Source organism: Lygodium microphyllum, chromosome 10 (genome assembly GCF_053477565.2).
Source record: "Lygodium microphyllum isolate KBCC chromosome 10, Lygodium_microphyllum_v1.1.10, whole genome shotgun sequence".
Lineage (NCBI taxonomy): Eukaryota > Viridiplantae > Streptophyta > Polypodiopsida > Schizaeales > Lygodiaceae > Lygodium > Lygodium microphyllum.
In genome coordinates this window covers 163,311,447-163,335,054 of record NC_141144.1, presented here as the reverse complement: position 1 = coordinate 163,335,054, position 23,608 = coordinate 163,311,447, and the positions used below count along the sequence as shown (strand labels likewise).

Here is a 23,608-nt window from a genome sequence, read left to right as displayed (position 1 = left end):
GACATTGGGGCACTTTTTACTCTCCCTACACGAGAGGTTTTTTTCCCTAGATTTATTTATTTCTATTTTATGTGCCTGTGTTAGTTTGCGCACTTTCTTAAATGGATTCAAGGGAAGAATAGGCTACAACAGCATAGTACGAGTTTTGATGGATTTTTCCATCCATTGTCAAGCATCATAGCACCTGCAATCTCCATACCAAAAAACCCTTCTAGACATCCTCTACCTCCTCCCCTCTCTCCACTACCATCATGTCCATAACTACCGCTACTCTCATGGGATTATCATACAAGTGGAAACAACTAAAATCATGGAATAGGAGTGGGAGATCTAGAGTAGATGGCATTTCTGTGAATGAGAAGGAAATCTTTCACCTAGAACAAGATGGTAATGGACTTTGTGTGGTAGAAGGGTCCCCTTCTATGTATTCTATATCTCCTCTCTCTTATCGCATTGGGTGTCATGATATCACACTCTTCACTATCAATTGTACTCTCAGCTGAGCTTCGATCTGTCCATCTCACATTTGGTATCAGAACTCGCCCTTAGCTCAACCTAGCTAGTGGCCACCATCTCCAGCTGAGCTCCTCGGCATTCAGCCCCACCAGCCAATCCAGCTCAGAATGCCAGCCAGCCTCCAATCACCTGAAGCCACTTGGCCTGTCCGTCTTCAGTTGTGCCTCGACCTTCCAGCAGGCAGTGCCTCTGCCAACATCCATCCTCTGTCCGTGATGCCAGCACCTGCCAGTCCTGTGTGCTGCCACTGCAGGCGCCTGCCAGTCCCTGACCACCAGCCCGGGTCAGCTGCCGCCTGCCAGTTGCCAGTGCAACCTGCACCTCTAGCTCAGTCACTTGTGCTCCTCCTTTGCCAAGTCTGCCAGGTTTGCCAAGTCTTTGCACCGACCATATAGGAGGTAAAAAGGAAAAAATTTCAATCTTTATTCAAATTTAATCTTCTGGAAGGGGCTTGTGCCCGGGCAGTGTATCTCTGTTTCTGTATGTGTCTGGGACACATTTATTGCAGAGATTTCGTGAATATCGGGTTAGAAATTTTGGGGCTTTTGTTTTCAGCTCAGAGATTGGCAAATGTGCATCAGTGACAGTTTGAAATAGATTGATTTCGTGCATTTTGGGACAAGGATTTTGGAGTTTTTGCATTTTCAGTGCTGCTGAGCATTTATTGCACCTTGGACAGTGTGCATTTCAGGCAAATTTTTGACAGTGTGATTAAATTTGCTAATTACAGCAAAGTGCTTGCTGTAATTTTTGTAAATTCTGTGATTTCTAGGTTGGTCCAGCTTGAAATATTATTCTTTTGCTCTTTGATCAGTGACATTTATCATGGCAAATCAGGGAGGTGATGTATTTACATATGTGTCCAAGGAGGATAGGTTGGATGGCAACAACTATTCCCTATGGTCCTTTATGATGAAGAATGTGCTGATTGCAAAGAATCTTTGGGATTATATCAGTGATGAAGAAGTTAGGCCTATAGTTGTGGCTCCTGTTGCTACTCCTCCAGGAGGGCCTGGACAATGGGCAACTCAGCCTGTTCAGCGCGCTCCAGCTCAGCCACTTCCCCAAAGATCAGCAACACAAAAGGCATGGGACACACGGGATGCACAAACTTTGTCATTAATTGCATTGGCAGTTTAGCAGTCTATCATCCCTTACATTCAGTTTGCAACTTCTTCACGAGAAGCATGACTGACCTTAGAACAGATGTTTGTTGGAAAGAATGAGACACACATCTCTTTCTTGAATTTCTTGAAGAAAGAGCTTGAGACTCTAAAGATGGATGGGGGTGATTCTATGTAGGATCATCTAAATCAAATTCAGGACTTGCACGAGTAGCTTATCCTTCATCTCGCTTAATAAATGCAATCCGATTGCACATAAAAATGGGAAAATAATGACAAAATATCCCAGGTAGTTGTGGAGTAGGTAGGCATTGTCAAGGGGTGGAATTCAATAGACAGATAGAGGAAATGCACACCAAACTGTCAGAGCTCCAATGTCTCCGTCAGACTTTGATAGGAGCTCACAACCAGGAGATGACTGACTAACATGGCTAAATAGAACATACTAACACAAGCAAGCTCCATCTCCATGCTCCACCCGCCATACTCGTCGCACGAAGAGAAGAAGAAGAGAAGAGAAGCAAGAGCTTCTTCAAGTTGGTCCTTCACTCTCACTCACACTCTCCCTCTCTCTCAATCCCTCTCTCCCTCTCACATAACAAGATAGACACGAGTAAGAAGAGAGCCACAAGTTTGCACACTCCAAGAATAAGCTTATCCTCTTATTTTTTGGCTTTTATACACATCCTTGTTTTTTTGGGCATCCATCCACCCTTTGGTCTAGCAATGGCCCTTTCTCAACACGTCTTGTATTCTTTCTAAGCATAAATCATTCTATATGTCGTCGTAAACTTTCTGATTTTACAAGTTACATAGGAGGGAGCTTGGCGCTCGTACAACTTGAATTATTTTCCTTGTTCAATCCCATTTAAACTCTTGCTCTTGCACTTGCTTGCGCTTAAAAATTTTTTATTGGACTTTTTCTTTCTTCTGTTGCTTCCATCTGGGAAGGGTTTAACAATACAACATCTGAAGCTTTGACCATACTTCTGGAGATGTCGTGTCGGAGGTAACTGTTGGGAATAAAGGGCCATCGTGCCTTTTATATGTGCACGGGTGTGAACGCACCCTGAGCACACTTGTACTTTCATATATATCTATCTAAAAACCTAAAGTGGTACACACTCCAATTGTACCCAAGAACATCTTGCATCTCTCGCTCTCACTCGTTGCTGTTGCTCATGTGTTTTGCTCTTTACCTGACATTTCATCGCCGGACATTGTATCTCCGCAGCGCATCACTCACTTCAAACTGGTATCAGAGCTTCGGCTAAGGCGTTCGTGCTTCTCGCAGTCCGTGCAGAGCTTCGGTTAAGGTGTTCGTGCTTCTCGCAGTCCACAGGTCACGTTTTTCAGCCAGGCGACATTTCCCAGGTTGCGCGTAGGTCAGTCAGTCATTTTCTGGTCAGCTCGTCACTGTTCTTGGACAGTGTGCAGTCAGGCGTGCAGTTCCAGGCAGCGTGCAGGTCAGGCGCAGATCAGAAGTGACGTGTTTTGCACAGGCGCTGGTCACGCCAGGTCAGTTCGTGACTTTCCAGGCCACGTGCAGCTGGCGGCAGGTCAAAACGCTGGCGGCAGGTCAAAACGCAGCAGTTGTCACGTTACGGGACAGTTTTCGTCAAATTTCTCTTGCAAAATTTTTTAATTTTCAAAGGTTTACTGCAAGCTGCCCCCTTTGCCCACTGACGGGAGTTCGTGCGTGTAAGCACAGTTCTGTGTTTTGGGCAGATTTGAGCCACAAATTTGGGGATTTGTTTGGATTTGACACGAGCAAGACACACAGTGAGATTCTGTCTCAGAAATTGCAGGAATTTGTGACATTTTGCCTCCGAAATTTGGGGCTTTTCATGTACATGTTAAAATTGGGCTAAAATTGACCCAATTTCTTGACATTGATGCACATTGGACCCTGTGCAATTTGGGGCTTTTGCTGTTTGAGCAAAATTTGTGCGCAAATTGGTCATTTTATGTACATGCGGATTTAATTTCAAGGCACAAGTGATTTGTGCATCTGCTTTGGAAAGCAGAAGGCATCTGTCGTTGGCTTTACGGATGCAGACTATGCTGGTCACGCGGACTGTAGAAAGTCCACTTCTGGGTATGTGTTTACCTTCACAGGAGGAGCAGTCTCTTGGATCTCCAGGCTACAGAAGTGTGTTGCATTGTCTACTACAGAGGCAGAGTATGTGGCTGCTACTGAGGCATGCAAGGAGGCTTTATGGCTTTCACGTCTGGTGGGAGATCTTGGCATTACAGAGTTACCCGTTCTTCATTGTGATAGTCAGAGTGCTATCATGCTAGCACGGAATCTCGTCTTTCATGCAAAGACGAAGCACATACAGGTGAGGTATCACTTCATCAGAGATGTACTTGACAGCAAGAGCATTGAGCTTGTCAAAGTGCATACAGATGATAATCCTGCAGATCTTCTCACGAAGGGTCTTCCAGCAGAGCGGTTTGCTCATTGCCGACAGATGATGGGAGTTGGATAGATATATGTATTTCAGCTTTGTACATACTTAGACTTAGCTGATTCTTTTCTCCTCTTAAGGCACATTGCCTTTAGGTGGGAGGTTGTTGGGAATAAAGGGCCATCGTGCCTTTTATATGTGCACGGGTGTGAACGCACCCTTAGCACACTTGTACTTTCATATATATCTATCTAAAAACCTAAAGTGGTACACACTCCAATTGTACCCAAGAACATCTTGCATCTCTCGCTCTCACTCGCTGCTGTTGCTCACGTGTTTTGCTCTTTACCTGACATTTCATCGCCGGACATTGCATCTCCGCAGCGCATCACTCACTTCAGTAACTGTTGGTAGAACTAATTTACAAATACAATGAAAATTAGAATAGGCATGGGTATCATCCGAATCCCATGTTAGTATAGCTTCCTTATGATTGTCCTTATCAAAATCTTTTGGAGCTGTAAAAAGACACCGAGGACGGGGAATAGCTCCACAAACAATGTACCATAACTGCTTTTACACAAATAAGGCTTTCATAATAGCACTCCAAGTTAGATAGTTAGGACCATGTAACTTATGATGAGTAGAAGTGCATGGAGTCATTTGAAGAGGATAGGAAGAGAATAAAGAGGATAGAAGGTAGACAGAGAGAGAAGACAGCTAAACCAACAGCAAAGATTGCACAAAATAAGAGTTCACATGCAGTGGAAACCAAAATCTGATCAGAAAATCAGAGAGATTGCTACAAGAGATTAAAAACTTAGCTAAATACAGTTAGAAATAGCAAGAATGACTTGTAAAAACAATCGCCTAGCCATAGTTAGGGTTAGAAAACCAAAAAACGTAGGCTGATGGAGCAATAAATGCAAATAAGTGACAATGATAGCCAGAGAAATTGTCGCAGGCTCTTAGGCACAAAATTGTCAGAGTGTAGTGATGCGGAAGTGTAGGACAAAGATAGAGAGAGAGTGAACACAGAGAGGAGAGAGAGAGAAAAGGAGACAATGAAACGTAGGAAATCTGCAGTGTAGTATGCTGTATAGGAGTGCAGAAATATATACGGGTACAGAAAAAGCATTTGCGTATGTCTTCGCCTTAAGGACCTTGATCTCTGTCAGCCCGGGTGTTGTTAGTCTCTGCAGTCTCTCTGTTAGATCCAATCTCCAAGATGTGTCCAAGTGCTGGACTAGTCTGCTATAAATAGCATAAAATATCACGAAAAATAGGCAGAAACAAGTCAACTGCATTTAATGCAGCCTATTGCACAGAAAACCTGGCCGACTGTAGGAAAATCCAGTCTGATTGCTATGGTGCCACGTGGCACCTGCGTGTGCAGACATGGCTCCTTTGCGCTGTCCGTACTGTTGACGTGGCACTTTGCTGTCTAGGAAATGACTCTCTAACACCCCTCTCAGATCCTAGACAAGTCAAAAGACTGAGGGGTCTGGCATGTTGCCGAAGAAGAGCTTGGGGAAATGCCTTCGTGAACAAATCGGCAAGATTATCCTCCGTCTTGTAGTACTCCACATCAATGATTCCATCCAGAAGCTTTTCAATAATGAAGTGATACTGGATCTCAATGTGCTTCGTCCGGGCATGAAATACAGGATTTCGTACCAAGGCAATGCAACTCTCTTTGTCGCACCGCATAAGAGTAGAACGAGTCTAGGGGTAGCCAAGCTCCTCCAACAATCTCCGAAGCCACACAAACCTCACATGTGGTGGAAGACGCGGCCTGATACTTTGCCTCAGTAGAAGAAAGGGCTACCGTGGGCTGCTTCTTGCTACTCCTAGAGATAACACTTGTACCCAAGGTAAAACAGTAGCTTGTAGTAGATTGCCGGTGGTCCATATCGCCAGCCCAATCCGAGTTGCTTCAACCTGCATGCCATCTCGATCACACTGCGGTTCTTCCGCTCCAAAATGCCATTCTCTTGAGGAGTGTTGGTATTAGCAAACTCCTAGTGAATGCCCCTATCTGCACAAAAACGAACAAACTCATTAGACTCAAATTCACCACCCTTGTCTGAACGCAAGGTCTTCAGTCGCCTGCCAGATCGGTTTTTCTCAAAGAGAAGCCAATCCTTGAAGTTGGAGAAAGCCTCCGATTTCAATGTCAAGAAATAGGCCCATGTCATCCTGCTGTAGTCATCTACGATCAACATGAAGTGCAAGCTTTCCTTCACGGACTCGGTTCTCATCGGGCCACAAAGATCCGTAGATACAAGCTCCATAGGCGAAGTAGACCACTCCGAAGCTTTATTGGGAATCGCATCCTGATGCAGTTTCCCATGAATGCAGGAGACACATGGTTGTTGGCTCACTACTATGTCCGGCAAACCTCGGATAAACGATCCTTGATACGCCTTCCGAAGGTACTCATAATTCAAGTGGCCAAACCAAGCATGCCATAGCTCCTTGGACTGTGTCTGAGAGGTAAGAAGAAGAGAGGTAAGAGTTGTAGAAGACTTCAATTTGTAGATGCCGATCTCCTCATATCCTGAAGAGAGAACCTTCAGTGATCCACGATCAAGAACTCGAATAGCATCATGATACCCCAAGCCTGGCACATGCAACACCTCGGAAGTGTGGGTACCACCACGTCCATTTGGAATCAGCCGCATCTCATCCCGCGCAACAATAGACACAGAAGAGATATCTCCAATGAGAATCTGCCTACGTGAAGGTCGCAAATGGGCAACACCAACGGGAGGAGTCATGTGCCACGAGACACCACTGTCCACGATCCACTCTCGAGCTTGGGGAGTTGTCATCGCAGGTCGCAGCATCAGAAGGCTTCGGTGCGGAGTCCTCAATGACCGCTAAATGTAGAAAAGTAGCTGATGAGGGTGCAACCTTCGGGTTCTCCTTCTTGGTGTCCTTTTTGTCTCTGTTGGGGCAATTCTTCTTCCAATGACCGGGATTACCACAAATATGGCAAGTCGATTTCTTCTCCTTGTCCTTCTTGGATTTGTTGTCCTCCTTCTTCTTTTGGTCCTTCCCCTTCTTCTGAGAGGCTTGACCAACCAATACCTCTGATTTGGAAGCATTCTGTTCCTTCAACTGTTCCTCTTGGTCCAAGACCATAGGAACCAACTCTTCCCACCGAAGAGTCGACTCCCGCCTTGATGCAATAAGAGCAGAATAAAAAGTACCGAAGTGTGGCGGTAACTAGGACAATAAGGTGATCGCCATGTCTTCGGAGGAAATGGGTTTCCCCACATTTTGAACTTGCATTTGAAGGTGCTGAAGCTTGTTGATGTGTTCCCGAAGCGAAGAAGACTTATTGACTGACAGACAGGGTCCGTGTATGCATCTCCAAAGAAACCTTCTTCATCAGGGTCATCCGGTTATACATCTGGTCGAGCTCTAACCATATCTCTCGAGCCACCGTCAAGTGCTCGATATGAGCTATCACGACTGTGGTGCAAGACAGAAAAAGAAAAAAACGAATCTTGGCATTCAATTTGTCCCAATGAGACTGGGCCTTGGTCAACTCCACACGAGCATTGGAAGAGATTTTGGACTCATCTCTCACCAAGGGCCTGTTAATCTCCTCCATCACAAGCTCCGCCAAATCATAAGACTCTAGAATGGCCAACATCATCACCCGCCAGATGCCGTAATTGTCACCATCAAGCTTCTGATTTGATGGAAGAGCCGGTAGGACAAGTACCTTCTTGTCCATGATCGCATGGAACTCCAAATCAGTCTTTGTAGACATGTTCACCTGCAATGCTTGCACAAATGCAAAATCAGCCCCCTCTAACTGTGTAAACACAGCCTGTTAGGGCTTGTTCCGCTGCGTCCCGAACCTTCTCCAGTTGTCGGAGGGGATGAAAATGTAAAATCTGCAGTGGAAGGCCTAAAACACACCCTTTCTCCCCTTTGAGCAGCAATAACCTGCAGCAAATTCACCAGCAGCTGAACTCCTTTCCCGCACGCCCACACTTGCTTCAGCCTTGTTCCGATGCGCAACCCTCCCGCTTGCCCTCGAATGCTGAAAACATAGCCTTGTGTCGCGCTGAAATCTCCTCTTCAAGTAGGTTCTTCAATCAATCAATTTGATTTCACCGCTTTGATACCATGTTAGAGTGCAGCGATGCGGAAGTGTAGGACAAAGATTGAGAGAGAGTGAACACAGAGAGGAGAGAGAGAGAAAAGGAGACAGTGAAACGCAGGAAATCTTCAGTGTAGTATGCTGTATAGGATTGCAGAAATATACACGGGTGTAGAAAAAGCATGTGCATATGTCTCTGCCTTGAGGACCTTGATCTCCGTCAGCACGGGTGCTGTCAGTTGCTGCAGTTTGTCTCTGTCAGATCCAATCTCCAAGATGTGTCCAAGTGCTAGACTAGCCTGCTATAAATAGTAGAAAATATCACGAAAAATAGGCAGAAACAGGTTCGCTGCCTTTAATACAGCTGACTGCACAGAAAACTTAGCCGACTACAGGAAAATCCAGTCCGACTATTGTTGTGCCATGTGGCACCTACGCCTGCAGACGTGGCTCCTCTGCGCTGTCCGTATTGCTGATGTGGCACTCTGCTGTCCAGGAAATGACTCTCTACCAAAAATGCAGGCAACAGTCAGCAGCATACAAGCTTAATAGGAGGCAGCAGTAGGTCGCTTGATCACAGAAGAGGTGTGATAGACTTGGATTCAGCACAAAAGCATTAGTAGGAGTGTAGATCTTGCAGTTTGATACCATGTTAGAAGTGGATGCAGCAATGGAAGCGTATATGAATGCTGAAATAGATTGTTGAATATAAGACAGAGAGAAAAGAAGAATATTACAAAAGAAAAGAACTTAGAAGAATGCTTGGGAAATGGAATTCATATACCAAGACATGAGACAGTACAGAACCAATGTGAGTCATTGGTTGTGAAGACATTGGCACCGGCTCCTCTATCCAGCAAGGACCTGTGGATGATAGATGAATGATTGTGGAGGTGGTAGACTGACTAATATAGGTAGGAAAAGTGCCATGAAAATGACAGGTCGGCCAACATTAAATGTTGATTGGGTGGTTGCAATAAATGCCAATACACATCAAATCGGGCAAAATAAAATGCCTAAATAATCTAGGAAATAAACTAGTGCCCTAGCCCACTGAATCACATGCACAGACTCAACCATGAACTGACGTATCTACTAACAAATTGAAGGTACAAAATACAATACAATAATGTTTGAAAAAGAAATTGTCAACAACATCTTGTCACCACCAATAGAAGAAAGCCGCCCCCTCTCAAATTGAAAGGGAAAGTTGGAGGGAATCACCCTCTCCCCGCCTTCATTTCTCAAAAGTAGTATGCATGAGAGATCTTATAAGCTTTTAGCATAACCAAGTGGAAGGAGATAGCTACACCTATGGAGATCAATGTGAAGTTATCCATTGAGGTTACATTAGCACTAGCAGACATTGGGAGGTATAGGAGGTTGATTGGTAGTCTCATCTACTCGTGTAATACCAAGCTAGATATTAGTTTTTTTGTTGGTGTTTTGAGGAGGTTGTGAAACAAACCACGAGAAAGTCATTGGAAAGCTGGGATACAGGTAGGGGATTTTGTACGTTTAGTACTAGTGTGCTATTTAACGTTCACAAAAACTTTAAGAATAAAATATGTTGTTTTGTGTGTTAATTAAAAAATACATGTAAAATTATATATATGTATACATAAAAATAGATATAAAATGTGCAACTTAAAGATAGATCAATCATCACACAGTTTCATGAACTAGAGACTAGACTTGAGAAATTTGAATTCGAGCGCTATTTGGACTCCGCAATTGTCGGATATGCTAGGCGCTTGCAAGAATACATGCATTAGGAACCATTCCGAATGTTCGTACGGTATGGTACTATACAAATGTTCCATGTACGCACAGAATGCAACCCTAGATATAGGTGCTTAGATACTTGAAGGGAACTCTTGACTATGGTATGTATATAATTCTAGAAGTGCTCTTGTGGAGAAGTGACTTAGATTGAGCAGGTGACAATGATTCCAAGAAATCAATTTCTAGATATTATTTCTCTTTGGGTTCAAGAATATTCTCTTGGATTGGTTAGAAGCAACCAACTGTGGCACTATCTTCTACCAAAGCAGAGTATAAGGCACCTTGTTTTGTTGCATGTGAAGCAATGTGATTAAGGAGGATCCTATGGCATATGGGAGTATAGGATGAAGATCCAATAGTGCTAAGATATGACAATCATAGTTGTATCACCCAAAAGTCAGGTTTTTTATGCATACACTAAGCACATTGAGATTCAGTATTACTGTGTGTGACTTGATCGAGGATGGAAAAGTAAAGCTTGTCTACTGTCCGATGGAGGAGAATTGAGTAGATATCTTCAACTCAGAATCACAATCCATCCCCGACCCATCAAATTCTAGTGTTATAATTTCTCCAAACATAGATCTTCTATGGGCTTGAAAACAAAAGAACGCAGATGCATTGTGTGCCTTATTTACAAGCTGTTCTGAGAGTGTTTTGAGTTTGATTTAGCATGCAAACCAAGGCATTAGAGGCGTGGAATGTATTATGGAGTTGGTACGAAACACAAAATCAAACAAGGATTCAGAACTTGGAGAATTAACTAGTAGTAGAGAAGTTGGTTGAAGGAGAGACAACTAAAGCGTTGATTACTAAAATCAAGAATTTGGGTGACCGGATGGGTTCATTCACTATTAAACAAGGTAAGTACCACCTTGTCTGAGGAGCAAGGCTAGTTTCATTCACCCATGGTTTGAGAGAGGGTGTTAGCATCGATGCATTTCATGGGTTTTATTGGTTGTATTTGGGCATTTGCTCGGGTGTTTAAGTGGGCATTTAGACAACCTTTCATGTTTGGTCTAGTTGTCTTTGGTCTCTGTCCCATGGCCTATTAACTTTTGACATATAAAGCAATGGTTTTTGAATCTTAGTTGAACTAGTCAAGGGGCTTCAAATCTAGAGCAGTCCAGCTATTCATGGGGTGCATAAATGTTCTTGCACATAATGCTGCTGCTTCAATATATATGATCAACTTTGAAGACTTTTATTATGAGAAATCTTGGTTAGTGACTGCAAAACTCCCATGGAAACTTCAAGGGTGAGGATAGACATTGTACTTGAAGGAAATGGAGATGCAGAGGAGTGTGGACATCAAAAAGAAAATGAAAGCAAGTAGATGAAGGTAGAATGAAACATGGCCTAGGCAAAATGCTAAAAGGAGAGCTAAGTTATAAGTTGTGGGCTGCCTAATGAGAGTTGCACTAGTACTACGTATGAAAGGGTTCATACTATACCCTACTTTAGGTAACATACCTTACATATTAGTACCATAAGGTACCAACTTAATGGATACTTCTTTTGCCATTTGAATTGCACTTTGGAATGAGCTAAATACTCATATACTAATATGATTCTCCCATGAGATCATAGCAGCCAAAAATGTCAAAAATGTTTAGAAACGAAATGTCAGAAACGTGTTTCATAAGTTTCTTTCAAGAGGGGGTAAAATAAGAAACACAGGTTTTTTTATATAGGGATTTTTAATAGTTTTGACTAGGGAAAGAGGTTCTAAACCTCTATGGAACTCTCTCTTAAACAAAGAATGGCCAATTGAGCTCGAGTTACATTATACATTACATATCCATGATCCATTATTGACTTGTTTCTTATGTCAATGTTAGTCTTTGGACAAGCTATACTATGGTTTAGAACTCAAACATTATGATTGATACATATTATACAAAGAAAATTGAAATTAATATGTAAATAGCCTATCTATAATGTGGACTGAGTCAAGTTGCAACATCATGATTCTCATTTCAAAACAAATGGACAAAATGTCAAAATCGAGAATAAATCGTAATATATCAAGGAACTCATAAATGAGACTAAAGTCATATAATATTCAACTCTCAAGATAAGAATAGATACTAGATTGACAAAGTCCAATAACTAAACAAAATCACAAAAAAAATCAGTCTCTCATCCAAAATCTTGAGCCATCACGAGTCATTACACATCATTATCATCATGTTTAACATTGCCCAATAGTTTTTGTCAATAAAACGATGTTTTAGGTTCCAACTCACCAAAAAAGAACAAGAAAAAATAGCCCACGTTTTTTACTCTCAGAAACGTTTCGTAAGTTTCAAATTCAAAGAAATGCGTTTCTTAGCTGCTATGCATGAGATTAGGTTATTTGAGATCAAAACAATTTCTCTACTTTATTTTGTAAAAAAGAACTAGGTCTTAAGTTGCTTTTATGATAGGTAATGTATTTTTGTCGTACCGCACCTTATAAAAATCTTAAGGTACCATTTAGTACGGTATTTTATCATGCGGTACCATACTGTACTTTTCATACCTAACAACCATGTGCCTAATATAGGGGCACAAGCTTAGAATGATCCAACCTGAATGTAGGGAATCTGGTAAATACGGCCAACCTGCCACATGGCACAGCAGAGAAAAGCCCAGTAGTCATGAGTAGGAAAGGGGACTTGGGCCATAGCACACTGACCCTGACCAGATATGGAGCTGGACATGCTCAATCTCAAATAATCAGCTACCTTATTGGCATGTGAACCTTATTGGCATGAGAAAAGCCCAGAAGTCATGAGTAGGAAAGGGGACTTGGGCCATAGCACACTGACCCTGACCAGATATGGAGCTGGACATGCTCAATCTCAAATAATCAGCTACCTTATTGGGATGTGAACTTATAATGAAGAAGACATGCACAAAGCTCTCATACGATTTGCATTACCTTACTGTTGCCTGGTATTAATAGACGCTGAATGATATCTGCAGATGGGATGTCTGAGCCATTCATAACCTGGCAGCAACAACTGCAGATGTGTCATGCTGTGATAGGTTCAATGTTGGCTGTCTGAAACCCTTGAACTGCAAATGGAGTATGAACTCAAAGCGATGCTAGCATAATGCAATGTCAGACCCTGAGATGCTACAGGTCGAAATTACTTAACAGATTGGTCATGCGATGGTGAAAAGGGTGAACTGAATGTGGGCCTCAAAATAAGAAGGGTGAAGTGAGCCCATTCCTTGTTAATCAGTTCTCAGCACCAGTTTCAGAGGGACGTGCTAGCCAGGCTGCGAGAAGCAGGAGCCAGACTCTGCCAGTGAGGATATTTATTTCCACAGGCCTTAGCCTATGTCAGAAAGAAAAAACCATAGACTCCGATTTGTTTTAAGGATGATGAGATCCTCTTGCTTGATGTTCAATTTTCTCATTTGGATGTGATGTGACAGACTGCCATGAAGCAAATGAAGCTGGAAAAGCAACTGGTTTGGGTGGCTTGCGGGATGTTTAATGAGCTAGATTCAGCATGTGCTGCAGGTTTCAATTCTCTTATAGAATGTGATATGGAGAGTTGGAAGTGTAGTTCTTCCTCAGAGCATTCAAATTGCTTTTAAATATTAACCAAGGGTTTTACATCAGGGGCTTTTATCAGCTAAACACATTTTGCATCACAGTCTTTGAAATAGTTGATTTTTGGCAAGCAAAAGGTAAGCTCATTCAAGGTTACTTCACATCTGCAGAATACTTATATTTTGAACGTTACTTTTAGACACTGATACTGCAAATAGATATCTCCTATATTTTGATATGTTTGATGTGTGCCAGACTGCTGTTTAATGTGCTGAATGTCCACAGGCAGCTTCGCGAGCTATCACAGAATACAATTATGCAAAGAAACAAAGAAGAGAAGCAGCAGCAGAGCAAAGGGCTCTTTCGTTTTCTCAGAAGGAAAAAAGGAAGCGAGACCTCGGCCAGTCCAGCAGAGGAAAGAGTTATGTTGAAGAAGAAAAGCGTCTGTTGAGAGATCAAGGTGTCTATTCAGGGTTTGATACATAAATTTAGTGCAAAAGTCTGTATACGTACATGAGAAATGAGAACCTTGTCAGTTTGTTCGTACCAATACGTTGTTAGAGTTTGTTTCAGCAATTCATTGGCTAGAGCCAAGAAAAGCCTCCTTGGGCAAGTGTGATTTAGTTTCAATACTCGAACAGTTCCTGTCGGAACGACACTATACCACTTCGCTGCTGCATTAAGAGTACCCACTTAGCCAAGCTACCCACTCCTGCAATTCTAGTATTCAACTGTTTGCACACTCACAGACTAGAGGAGGAATCAAAAGTTCGAATAGGCAAATAGATTTAGCGATCAAAGTGAAAAAATCTGAAGGTTGAATCTGCTGGGGGTTCGGCGAGGGGCTTTTAAAACAAACCGCACCCCCAAGCAAGGTTAACAAAGTTGACAGAAACCAATATGACATGTTGACGTTGGAGAAAATCATACTGAAGCTAGATGATGCTGCCCAATATGCGAATTTTCATAACAGGCCACCGGATTGAATAGGAGAGACGAACAGGATTAAAAAGAGGGTGCGTGATGTAATGTGTTATAAGAGGCCTTCAACTCCTGCTAAAGAAGACGAGGACTTGGACTTGCTTGTGTCTTGCTACGATGATGAAGGGGGCTAGTACCTCCGATCAGACGAAAGTCATCATGTGTATGGTAGAAGCTCAACTCATTATGTGGTGTTACTCTGGACGCTTGATGCTGGGCGAACCTGTATTGTTGCGTCACAGGCGAGGGCTCTTCTTCATTTTCGCAAAACTAACATTGCTCCATAAGATTGTGTTTCGCCTTTGCTTCAATGCTTTTTCGGAGCGTGAGGAACGAGGGATTTATAGTCGCTGGCAGATGGATGTCAAGATTTCTTTTCCAACTATCAAATAGTGTTTCCCGTCGTGTAGCATGCCATTCCGAAGACAGCTCTCTAGCTGTTAGATAAGATTAGAGCTTTGATACCACTGCGGACGAACACCAAACAACACGTTCCTTTCCTATAAGAGCATGCTATTGTGTAATGGCAATAATCGAGTTATCAAGACGTTAGACTTTTGTTTGATAAGTTTTCCCATGCTTTATTCGGGATATCCTATGCTATGAAAGGCCAAATTAGCCCATGAGACCAAAATAGATGCATTTCAAACTCGTGGCACTGTCAAAGTGCACAATGGAAGAGAACCATGAAGAGAGAGAGAGAGAGAGAGAGAGAGAGAGAGAGCTGCATTGATTGAAAAGAATACTGAATGCAAAGTAGAGGATTTGATCAATCCTTGCATGTAGCTCAAGGCATCAACGAAGATACTAGATTGGATTGAAGTGATGTCAACAACATCGATAGTGATGGTGACGGGGACAGTGACAAATATAGTGAATATCCAGTAAGCTGTTGTTAAAGATGGAGAAGATTGCGACAATCAACAAAGTACTTGCCAAGGAACAAAAGATGATAGTGCCAAGTGAGGAGGAACAACTATAAATAGTTGAATGTCTCCAAATCCAGTCAACCTGTTAAAAATAGGATGGGATAGCAATAAATGCATTTTGATTGTACAAAAAAAATAGAAAAATTATGACGCGGCATTTTGGAAAGTCCATAGGCAAGCAAGCATTGGTAGGCGTTGGAAACTATTTGGAAATGTAAGAAATGCACACAAAACTCCATTGGAAGAAGAAATACATGCTCTAGAATGAGTTGTCACCTCTATCAAATCACATATTAGATATATCAGAGCTCTTAATGTCCCTGTTTGACTCGGACTGAGGCTCACAGGTAGGAGATGACAGCATGGCAAGCATGTTTGCTTATATCCCCTCTTGGATCATGAATGGGGTTGAACAAGAAGAACATCAATGTCGATGAAGTTTGTTGATGTAGATTGTTGATGAAGAAGCTCATGATCTTGGGAACTCCCCCTTTGAAACACTAAGGGCCATGAAATTCATAGCCGCATCACCAAGATAGTTCCCTTTTGACAGGAATGGGGGGGGGGGGACAAGGGAATCATTAGAGGAGAGGGTGGGGGTCGGGAAAGAACTTGTAGAATTGATGGTCCACAAGTGGGAATGGGTACAACAATAGGGAAAGTTGCCTTGGAGGACCTTGGATAAGAGAAAGGAAATGGAGCTTGTAAAGCCTGCTCTCTTGCCAACCTCACTAAAATAGTTCTTGAAGTAGAATACTCATTAAATATGGTTTGATCGATGAAGATAAGTGTCTAGTCTAGTCAGGCCATAATTTAAGAGGAGTGGAAAGCCCAAATTTGGAACATGTAGGATTTTTGAAATGGAGCTAGAGGAATGATTTGGCAATTATGGCAAAGTGCCAACACCACTAATAGGCATCGAACAAATATCACAAATAGTGGTTAAACCCTCAGATGGATGAAGATCTTGTAGCATATCTCCTCGTAGAGTCATATGACTTGAAGCACTACTATCACTGAGCCAAGGACTCTTTGAAATGGAGTCAACCGTTAAAGAAGGCCCCTCCAACACATGGATATGAGGAAACATAGACTCATGGGTAACAATTGGTGTAGAGGTAGAGGAATGCTCTGATGACATAGCTCCATTCTTTGCTCTTGGAGGAAGGTGAGGATACTTCTTTTAACACTTCTCACGATATGTCCCCTTTCCACAATGTGGGTATCATGGCTTCTCTAAATTTATGTCAAGGCTTGAACAATGCTCGTGTCTCCTCCTTAGGCATGGCCTTTATTGTCTCCTCCCCCTCCCATACTTGCAGTATATGCTTTTGTGGAGCTAGATCCACTGGCTACCTCTTTCAGACACTTGTCACGTTTCAAGACAAGTGGGGCAAGCTCCTCTCATAGAAGAGTCTCATGGTCCTCGATGTAAGAAGACTGGTGTAGAAGACATCGTATTTCGGAGAGGGCAGTTGAGTCAAAAGAACCATGGCCATACCCTTGAAAGAGATGATTGTGCGGAGGGAAGAAAGCTCATCCCTCTTATCCTCTAACTTGTTGATGTGATCCTTCATGAACTTGTTAATGTGATCCTTCATGCAAGGAGAGTCATCAGCAGTGAGCATTTATAATTTCTTCTCAAGAGTAATCCAATGGGAAAATGTCTTTTGATGGTATAAAAAAGCAAGCTTTGTCTACACTTTCGTTGCTTGTCACAACCTGTGCACATGCACTAGGACAAAATCCTATAAGCTCATAAAGAAGAAAGATCGAGCTCTAAATTGAGTTGATCCTATAGGGCTACATGACCTATTGTCGATCCCACTTTGGGATCCTCTATGGGATTGCAAATAGGGTGGGTAACAAACTCCCAAATATCAAAGGTGTCAAGGATATATTTCATATTGCAGGACCAAAGTGAATAATTTGATATGTCCAAATGGTCTTCTTGGGAAAGAGAAGAAAGAACATACACTTGCACTCACGGCGCCATCATACCCATTTTAGGGCGAGGACAAGCCCTGTGGGCGACATGGAGAGAGCGGGAAGGAGATGAATGCTTCGATTTGTGTGACCTATTAGGAGAGGGTTCTATTTAGAATGGGGATGGGACCTTCGATCTTTGCAATAATCACATCCCCTCTTGGAGGAGTGATGAGGGATCTCATCAGAGTCATCAAAGCCATTGAACATGTGATACGACATATTCAAAACCTGCAAACATCCATAAAAAATCTCTGTTTTGTTGTAGATGATCTTGAACAACGGAAATCATTGACACCTTCGCTATAGGACTATAGATGGTATATTTGTGTCTTATGGAGTAGTAGAATGCATAAAATATGCATTTCCAACAAGGGGAAGGGGAGTCTCCTCTCGAAAGGGTTACTCCGTGTGCTCACTTTGGCAATGACACCATGTGACAGTGCACAATGGAAGAGAACCATGAACATGGAGAGGAGAGAGAGAGATAGTAAGAGATGAAAGATATTTGCATTAACTAAAAAGAATGTTGAATACAAAGGAGAGGATTGATTAGTCCTTGTACGTAGCCCCAAGCATTAGTGAGGGTACAAAATCAGGGTAAAATGATGACAACACCATTGATGGTGATAGAGACAGTGATGGAGATGGAGAATATCCAGCCCATTGTCCACCCTGAAGGCAAAGAAGATTGTAGTAATCAATAGAGTACTTGCCAACGAACATAAGAAAATGATAGTACAAAGGGAGGAGGGTCAACTATAAATAGTTGAATGTCTCCAAGTTTGGCCAATATGTCAAAATGGTCTCTAAATCTGGCTAAACTACTAAAAACAGCATGGGAATGCAATAAATGTAGTTCGATTGTGCAAATAAATTTTGAAAATAACAACATGGCATATTGGGTAGTTCAGAGGCATGCATGCATTGGCAAGGGTACTAGAAATGCAAGAAATGCACACAATGCTCGACTGGAAGAAGAAATACATGTTCTTCTCTTCTATTAAAGCACATAACAGACATGCCAAAGCTGTTAATGTCCTTGTTTGACTCAGATTGAGGCTTATAGATAGGATATGACCAAGCATGACAAACATGATTGCTAACACAATTATCTAACTAGAAAATATCAAATAGTTGGGAGAAATGCAAACTAAGAATTTGACTTATTTGTTGATATGTCAAGTCAAATGAACTTGAAATTGATATACCAAGCTACAAAGGTAAGAAGAAGACCAAAATCATTACATGATGTCCCTCATGGGTCTATCCAAGATTGATAGCTAAAATCTTGAGGATGATATGCTTGATACTAATGCCAATAGAGTGTGCTAGTATTGTTTATAGCCGTCGATGACACCTTAAGCAAGAATGTGGAGGGACAATCATGGGTGGCTTGATTTGCATCTCTCTATGGATTTGTACAAGGTAACTCCCCCTACAAGTCTACAACACTCTATGAGTGCATTTCCCTACTCTGCCAAGGTGCATCCCTTGAGATTACAAGATGTTTATTCAATGCAATGTTGATATGAAAAGTCCATCACCCTAGATAGTGGGTCAAATCTATCTTAGAAGTAGTAGAGACACCCTCTAATCTCATTGTCTATTCAAAACCTACATGCTAGAATAGTGATTGAAGCGCACTCTATGGTACTTGAGGCCCTTTTCCAAACTATGAATTTCATGCACAAACTTGAAGTCTCTCGAAACATAAGAAACTTTAGACTTCCTCTATAGTCATCCATATGGCTAGCACTACAAGGTAGAGTATCAATGCACTCAAACATGCATATGGCTACAACTACATGGGTTATACATATATCACCTCTCACTTGTAGAGTAAAATACATAAACTCATTTCCTAGAACTTCATACCTACCAAGCCAATAGAGATGAAGGTCACTTTCTATTGAAATCATCTTCTCATTTTAACCTAATGGTCTTGGTATTTGCCCAAGGAACATGGGCACACTCTCTCCCATGAAGTACAGTAAGTCATTGATCAATCTCAATCTTCACACTCATTGGATGATGATGATAATCATGACACTCATGTGCAGGCTAAAAAGCAACAATCACGGACTCTTAGTGGAAGAGCTTCTCCAGCCGGTCTCTTACTCTCTCCCTCTCTCTCTCTCCACACACACACACACACACAAGCAAGAAGCAAGGATGAGCCTCTCTCATACTCATGCACACTAGAATGAGATTATCCATTCAATTTTTGACTTTTATGCATATGATTTCTCAAAATGAGGGCTTTCTCCCAAAGTTGGATACCCCTCCTCTTTCTTGCTCAAGTTTAGCCTTCTTACTTTTATGCATGTGAAATACATTAACTTAGTATAAAGACATTGAGCATTTTGTTGAGTCTTGTCATGTTTGTCAAATGTACTCTATGGTAAAGCATAGAGATGGGCTTCAGCCTACCTATCCTTTATCCATTCACTATAGATGGGTTATTGATTTAGTAACCATGCCTACAAGAATTTGGAACATGAGATATCTAGTACTTGCTAGAGAAGGTCTCACAAATCAAGTGGAAGGAAAAGCCTTGACAACAAAGTCTACTCATGCTGTTTGTAGATTTTTACTTGAAGAAGTATTTTGCAAGTATGGATGTGTTGCCAAAGTAATACTGTGTCATAACCTTCTAACTGTTGTAGATCTTTAAAAAGAAATATTTTTACAACTTACAAGGGACTAAGCAGGGTTCTCATGGTGACACAATAGTAAAATTTCAAAAATCATAAGCACCTCAAAAAATTAATCCCATGTGTGTTGCTGCACTTGCTACACTTGTAGCCACTTTCACTTTTTTTGCTTATGCGATTTTTTGCCTCCTTTTGCCTTTAAGATTTATGTGGGACATGTATAACACATTAACATTATCTCTCTCTTGGAAAAGTGCCAATCCCATGTTACTCCAAAACCTAGTTGGCAGCATTTTGCAAGGGATGGTAACAATGGAGTATTAAGATGAGTGGTAGTGAGAATTGATGTTGAAGCTTGATTGATCACCTTGTTGTAGAGGGAATTAAGAATGTTCTCTATGGTGTTGCTTACAACCAAGAGAAAGAAGGGAGTAGAAATGCCAGAGGTCACCGATATGTGGAGATCTTCATGGCATGAACTTACAAACAGAGAAATGCACACTTCCTAATGATGTATCTATCTTATTGTGCTATGACAGTTTGTGCTAGTGGGAGTCTAACTAGGAGATGGGTCGAATCCCAATAAAGCTGGGAGTATTGTCTTACACTTGAGGATCCATATAGTGTAAAGGGATGTACAATGTAATGCTCAGGGTGATAGGTGTGCTAGGTGGCCCGGATGTGTCTTGCCCCCTTGATGTGCCCTGGAGACAATGATGTGGAGGACAAGCTAGGGGGTTAGGACCGAAGCCTACTAATTGAGGCCACAAGATGTATCTAACTTGAGGGCCTCTAGGTGATGGGATTGTTAGTGTATCTACTCTATATCATCTCTTTTATTTCTTTTTTTTCCCTCTTTTCTATGTGTGTTTTTGTGTTTTACATTTGTTACATTTTTATTTGAGTAATTGTGTTTTAGTTGTGTTCATACATTCTATGTTTTCTCATTGTAAACTGTATCGTCTTTTAAAGAGTATATTGTGGTTATTGTGGAGGTTTGGTTTTGTGTGAGATACATGAATGACATGCGACAAATTCACAATGTCTCAAACTCCTTGTGATCCTACTATGTCTTACTAGGCATTAGGGCAAAAAACGTTTCAAAAAATACATTTTTGTTAATCACATGATTAAGAAAAGGGCCAAAGAGAGTTTGCCACGTGTGGACGAATATTGTATTCTTGTCTCGTCTTGTTTGGAGATAGTAGAATCCACTTCACGATTCTCTCCTCCTTTTTAGCAAAAATCTCCAAAGTTTGACATGTTTGGTAGTCTCGAAGTCCTTATTTACTTATAAAATTTGACAAATGACATAATAAAGATGATGTGAAGTTAATAAATTTTTTGAAAGTCGAGAAATTTTTGGCACCCAATATATTTTCATTAATCTTCTTAATACTCCTTTTTAGTTCATTCACCTTTCTCAGTGAGCTTATTTCTCAATGAATTCAATTTAAGTATGGCATCCAGAAGCGCCCTTCTCGTTTAGTAAACCCCTCCACCATCTATAGCTAGGGAGCTGACCAAAATTGGAAGCAAAAAATCTTTAGCATAAATGATTGGATTACCATACTGCCCTCTTGCGAGGACTCTCACAAGGTGAAAAGAAGAAAACGAGAGGATATAAAATATCACTGGAAGGGACCTACCATTGCTTTTAAAATTATGCCTGAAGGGTGGTTTATCAAAGTGCAACATGTTTACAAGGCCAAGTATATGCACCTACCTCCAAACATATGTGTTGTATGTAATATTTTTTAAGAAAGTACTAATAATGAATTCTTGGTTATAGATATATTTCTGTCAACAAGTATTGAATGACAACCTGTGGAAAGCTTAAGTGGAACATTCCATGCGATTCATAAGGCGTTCACAAACATTATCTATGCTGATCAGACTGTGGGTTTTTTAATTGAGGGAAGGGTTTTTATATATTATGCACATTTTGTGGTTCCCTCTAGAGTAGATACATATGGATATATCAAGGATTTGCCATTGCCAAGTCTTTCATCTCTAAATTGGAAGATTTTTAATAAGGAAACGATGCACAATTTTAAATTCAAAATATGTTAGGATATTCAAAAGTTCATGATAAGTGGAAGGATCTCAAGAAGAATATACCTTATCATGGTTTATACCCTTCCATATCTTGGTAGCGTGCTTCAAAATAGCACATTTACAAAGGACAAATGTATATTGTAAAAATTTTGCAGAAGAGGAAATGGACAATATTATAGGAAGGCTTTGGAAATCTAGATAGTATCACCATAATGGTGATACAATTCTTTGGTTGCTTGAAGAATTTTACTTTGACATGTACTTTTTTCTCTTCAGATTGAAGAGGAGATGGATGAAACTTCATAGGAGAAAGTGTTGGCATTCATTTTCTTTTGGAGTTCACCTTACTAGTCTTTCCAAATGACTTGCCATTGTCCTTACTCTTAGTTAAAGATTTTTGTGGAGGGGAGCCAGAATCAACTAGTGTGATTGCCCTATCCAAAATTAACTCAATACATCACTCCCTTATCCACCATATATATGAGTCAGGGTAATCTTAGCATTAGAGAAAATGAAAGGGAAGTAGAGCCCATGAGGAAGAAGCTTGATAATGAGAGCTATGGCGGACGGAGAGCAAGAGCAAGAGAGAGAGAAACTCAAAAGTGGGAACTCTAACAACCACAATGTGTGGCCGGGCCTTTCTTTATTCAAACTATCACTAAAAGAATAAAGAATAAGTGACTGTGACGAGCGCCCGCCACTTGCAGTGTGCAGTGGCGGGTACTGTCAGTGTAGTAATACAGGTGCGGTTAGGCGGAGGTGCCTTTACCCCCAACAACCTCCCACTTAAAGGCGAATCTGTCTCAGTGAGAGAGAAAAGAAAAGAAAAGACAGAGAAAAAAGAAAAGAAAAGAAAAGAAAAGACACATGTACAACAGGATGAGGAAAAAGACATCTCATCCAATGCTCATCAATCTCCTGAGGAAGGTAAAGTGCTTTGTAGTGAGGCTTTTCGTGAGCAAGTCTACAGGATTTTGCTCAGTCGGAATCTTTACAAGGTTGTCTGCCACCTCTAACAGTGAATGCATGTGAAGAGCGAGAAGCATCATTGTTTCTCTTGTTGATTTCCTCAGTCAATAAAGCACTCTCAATATCTTTGATTTTTAGCCCACCAAGCTTGTTCGTGCATATGGTAGTACGGAATACATCCCATGATTCAGGCAAGTGTTGGGGGTAAAGGCCCCTCCACCCTAGCCGCCCGTGTATTACTACACTGACAATACCCGCCACTGCACACTGCAGGTGGCAGGCGCCTGTCACAATCACTTATTCTTTATTCTTTTAGTGATAGTTTGAATAAAGGAAGACCCGGCCACACATTGTGGTTGTTGGAGTTCCCATTTCTTGTCTCTCTGTTTTTTGCTCTTGCTCTCTCGCCATAGCTCTCGCATGCAAGCTTCGATCCTTCTCACCTTTCAACTGGTATTAGAGCACATTCTTTGCGAGCGCTTCCCGGCCTTCCCCAGCATCTACATGAGGTATGAGAGCTTG

General features: G+C 41.6%; 1 protein-coding gene across 2 annotated transcripts in view; it reads left to right on the top strand.

The window, feature by feature from the left end:
* Nucleotides 1–14,119, top strand: part of LOC148030732 (uncharacterized) — a 31,202-nt gene extending 17,083 nt beyond the window's left edge. For both annotated transcript variants that reach the window (XM_087687077.1, XM_087687076.1), the window contains exon 3: nucleotides 13,792–14,119. In XM_087687077.1, the coding sequence (XP_087543203.1) occupies nucleotides 13,792–13,992 (201 nt within the window). In that variant the 3' untranslated portion in view covers nucleotides 13,993–14,119. The remainder of the gene's footprint in view (nucleotides 1–13,791) is intronic.
* Nucleotides 14,120–23,608: the final 9,489 nt, after the last annotated feature.